The sequence below is a fragment of the Apium graveolens genome, chromosome 3, assembly GCF_009905375.1.
Source record: "Apium graveolens cultivar Ventura chromosome 3, ASM990537v1, whole genome shotgun sequence".
NCBI classification, from domain to species: Eukaryota; Viridiplantae; Streptophyta; class Magnoliopsida; order Apiales; family Apiaceae; genus Apium; species Apium graveolens.
The window spans coordinates 209577615-209581889 of record NC_133649.1 but is presented as its reverse complement, the minus strand read 5'-3'; the positions used below and the strand labels follow the sequence as shown (position 1 = coordinate 209581889).

At 35.0% G+C, this 4275-nt stretch overlaps 1 protein-coding gene across 1 annotated transcript; it reads right to left on the bottom strand.

The window, feature by feature from the left end:
• Positions 1-248: 248 nt before the first annotated feature.
• On the bottom strand, positions 249-3520 carry LOC141713060 (uncharacterized). Its single transcript, XM_074516281.1, has 6 exons — positions 2903-3520; positions 2333-2495; positions 2013-2189; positions 1846-1929; positions 1359-1440; positions 249-1104 (listed from the first exon to the last, which is right to left on the bottom strand). Exons 1-6 carry the CDS (start codon positions 3193-3195, stop codon positions 647-649), a joined length of 1257 nt encoding a protein of 418 aa, XP_074372382.1. The 5' UTR covers positions 3196-3520; the 3' UTR covers positions 249-646.
• Between the last annotated feature and the right edge of the window lie 755 nt (positions 3521-4275).

Sequence of the window (4275 nt, the reverse complement as noted above, 5' to 3'; positions counted from 1 at the left end):
TTCAGATTCTTCATTTTTTTCAAGAGCAAGTACTAATATTTTTTTTCAGGCTGCTGATATGCAAAATATTAATAATTTTGATATTTTGGCGGAAAAACAAATACTTGCTCTTGAAAAAAATTGAAGGATTTGTATACTATAATCGGAGAGATGTATTTAATTAATTAGCCAAAAACTCTTATTTTCTTACGGGATGTTAAGAATTCGACTCCCGGTGCGCGTGTGTAATTAATTAGCAGAAAAAAGGATTTGGTACAAACACAAAGAGTGAATGCCTTCAAGTTTTTAGGGGTAATGTAACAATCATAGTATCCAAATTCTATAATTTCTCACTGACTTTACAATCTGCTAAGGGAAATGTAACAAGTAACATGGACATTCACAGTAAGACCTGAAGTTTTCAGGAGTAATGCTAAACCATGTGATTAATTGTAGAAATCGTAGCAACCTGTCAAAAATAAGTCTAATAACTAAACCTAATTGCCCTTTACATTTTATGTATATAAGTTTAAAGCCCATAGAAATTTAGTTCTCTTCAAAAGAGTTCAGGAGGCACTACTTTCTACTTTTCAGAGGGGGCAGTGCCGTGTCTACCAGGCCAACAAGAAGATGAAAAAGAAGTAAACAAAGACTGGAGTCTCTAGGGTCACGACTGTGTTCTGGGAAATGCTCCCTTCCCAATGTTTCCAAACCTTCTGGCAGCGCTAAATAGAACCGCCTTAGTGAAGAGGCCCCTGTCAAGGCTACAAGCTAGGGCAACAGCACCCCCAAAGACTATGAGCTTTGGTAGATTCAAACCAGCTTGCTTCTCAGGTGACTTGACCACTTCAGTCTCTTCTAGAATTTCATTACTTTCCAACGATTTTAGGTGGCCGGGATCAATTTTAGTGTTGATTTGAGCCATAAAAGCACAGTGAGAAAGTGGTGGCTCGGATGCCCTTTCATTTTGGTAGGCTCGGAAACCACATTCAATCTTCCTGACTGCTCCCCACATCCCCTGTTTCACTCCAAACTTTGCAATTTCCCAAGGAATTCCCATGTCTTCATGATGGAAAAGTATCACTTCACATGCATTCAGTTGGCCATCTCCTACCCTCGATTCAACTGTTTCATGAACAGCAAGAAAATGAGTTAGTAGCCTTAGATTAAGACCGCAAAAGAAAGATTGTTGGTGTTTTAACTATATAAGAAAGTATAGATGCATGATTGTATGTTGAAAAGCATCAGAACCAAAACTAATCATTTACACAATTCAAATTTCCTGCTATCTACCACCTCCTGGCTATGCATAAATTTAACCCTCTGACATGAAATGGCTTAATAAGCAACCAATTATTTATCGTCTGTGCTGAACATACCTGCTCTTATGAACCAGCTCGAGTAGTACAGGTCAACATGTCTTGGTTTTTGCCGTCTGGCTATAGATGGGCATGGCACTCCCTGGTACAGAATTGATAGCAGTATTAGTAAATATTGCATAACAGTCAAAATCAAAAAAGAAGAGCAGAACAAGAGATCAGACCTACAAACTAACTTTAATATAAAATGTCTTGGTCCAATTTTGATAAGCATTAATTACGGAGTTCTGGTCATTACTTTCTGAGCTGGTAAATTACCAATTGTCATTCCCAGAACATCTATGTTATTTACAGAAAACTTGTCAACAGTCTAATTATTTTAATAAAGATTTTTTAGCTTTTAGAGCTATTTCAGGAAGTTCTGTTTATCTGGCACGCAGAGGACCGGGTACTTCATGACTATAACAAGAAATATTTTTTTAACCCTAAACGACACAGCACTGGATTGTTAAAATTGTGTAACAGATAGTAGCACTGTTGAAAATACCTTGGTCACGCAGTAATATGATCTTCCTGATTCCCATATTCGACGCCCAATGATGTATTCTCTATCACTACAGAAAAAAGGAAACTGCACATGGAAATGAAAATGTTAGTAAGAGTTGCACTGGATAAATCATGTTTAAATAAGTATCTAGAAATAAGCCGACTCACCTTCCGTATCCAGTGCACAATCATTGTTCCTGTGGTAGGGCATTCTTCCACTGTTTCAGCATGAAGAATCATGTCATCCCACTTGAGCCGGAACTCATCATCCCAAAAGAAGTCTCTCAGCATTTCAGGTTTGGCATTCTCATACACGGTTCTGCTACAATATTGAGGAGGACCAATCTACAAAACAAGTTGGGACAAAATAAGATAAACGAAAAGAATTATCACAAACAACGATTAATTCCACCGTTAGTGTACGCTAAAGCTTAAACATACATAGTCAGAACTAATAGATAAAGAATCTAAAATCTCAAAAACAGTACCTCTGGTTCCCTAATCCATGCTTGATAGCTCATATCATGGGTTGAACGATCCATCAGATGTCTCCAAGGGGGTCCACCGTCTCTTTTATCCACCAGTCGGGTTAGATGCTTAAAATCTTCTCCAATCACAGCAAGGCCATCATCCTTTTCAGTATGTGACGATCTAGACAAGAACAAAATAAGCAAATATTGAGTCATTTCAAAGGGCACCACTTTGACGAAAACAAAAGGAGCAATCTTTAGGCATTCCAAAGCATAACCAATCAACTAAACGCTAAATCTAGAAGAGGATATCATGGGTAATAACCCTATGCTACTTAAATTAGTCAACAAACTTTAAAATCAACATCATTCTAACCAATCTCCTGTTAAGCATCAAAAAGGCTCCTCTAAAACTTATTGCAACTCAACTAATAAATTCCAAAAAATCCCTTACAATAATTGCAGTCAATTCAACAGAATTTAATATTGGAAAAAGTATGGTCTAGCTATTTAGCCCAAATTTAATTAAGTAACAAACTTATTAGACCAAAATAATAGATAAAGGCAAAATAAAATTAAACAAGTTACCTGAGAGTAGAATCCTCCATGTATTTCAACTTAATAAGCTGTTGTTTTTCCGACCCAACATCAATAACAGAAGAATCAACGGTATTGGTGTGGATTTTAAAAAAATCAGAGGAAGCCCAATCAATGGAAGCAGGAGATAAAAATTGAAACTTGGAAACAAGGGAGCTGGGTTTCCATGCCCAACCAACCAAAACCCCAAATAAAAAAGCAATCCAAACAGGACCAATTATATTTATCCCCTCCCCAATTGCAGGCTTGCTCAATATCTCAACAAAACCATCAACTAACCCCATTATAAGAATCCCCAAAAGGGATTTATATTATATATATATATATATAATCAAGAAGTGGTGGAAATAATAAGTTAGAATTAAGCAAGCAAATTGATAAACCCAGAAGAAACCCCCTAAAACACAGCCTCCTCAACCTTTTTAGGGAATTTCAATTCAAACAAAATGAAAGGAAAAGGCGCAATAAAATGAATTTAATTAAATAAAAAAATGGAAAAATGGAAATAAAAAAGATGCGTGCGTTTGAGAATAAAGAAGGGGGGTTTTTAAGAACCACCCAATAGATACAAACGAAACAGTATGATAATATGGTTACATTAATAGAGGCCCCCCTGAAACACAAACATTATATGATTATATATATTTGCGGTGGGTGGTAGGAAAATACGAGTCACTTTCTCATATTGGAATAACTAAAATTTGAAAGTCAATGTTCAAATAACATCTTCCGCGGTTATGTTACTCACACGTAATTAGGGATGTAATTCGACTGGAGTCAAGTCAAGTCGAGTTTATATTTATTAAATTCGAGTTCGAATTTCTTTTAATCAAGTCGAGTCGAGCAAAAAAAATTGAGCCTGAAAATTATGTCTGAACTCAACCCGGATATTAAACGAGTCGAGTTCGACCTACTCGCGAGTTTTCGAGTTTTTCGAGTTTTTTAATCGAGTTTTAGAGTTTTCGAGCTTATTCCAATTTAACGAGTTCGAGTTTTCGAGTTTTAAATGAGTTTTCGAGTTTTTAAACGAGTTTTCGAGTTTATCCCATTATGGGAACTTGTAACTTATCACTTGTTAATTTATTTTAAATATGTTGATTTTAATGATTTAATTTTCTTGTCAATTGTGAATTTATGATATTGACAATCCTTTAATTTATCTGATTTTTTAAATTGTAATTTTGTTACAATATATAATATATAAAATGCCTATTTTTTTACCAATCGACAAAGTCTATGCTGTATTGTTTTAAATGTCATGCTTTTTTCCTGGACATTTGACTTTCTTCTTACTTCTTTTAACATAAATTTCTTAAAAAACTAATAAAAATATAGATTTTGTATTTTTTTTCATTTTTCAAAAA

What these genes read in the sequence shown, in the direction of transcription:
- LOC141713060 (XM_074516281.1), bottom strand. Translation starts at nt 3,195, where the DNA reads ATGGGGTTAGTTGATGGTTTTGTTGAGATATTGAGCAAGCCTGCAATT. An exon ending in TTGTGCACTGGATACGGAAG is followed by an intron (nt 1,930 to 2,012) that starts GTGAGTCGGCTT and finishes TTCCATGTGCAG; the next exon opens with TTTCCTTTTTTCTGTAGTGA. An exon ending in CATATTACTGCGTGACCAAG is followed by an intron (nt 1,441 to 1,845) that starts GTATTTTCAACA and finishes ATTCTGTACCAG; the next exon opens with GGAGTGCCATGCCCATCTAT.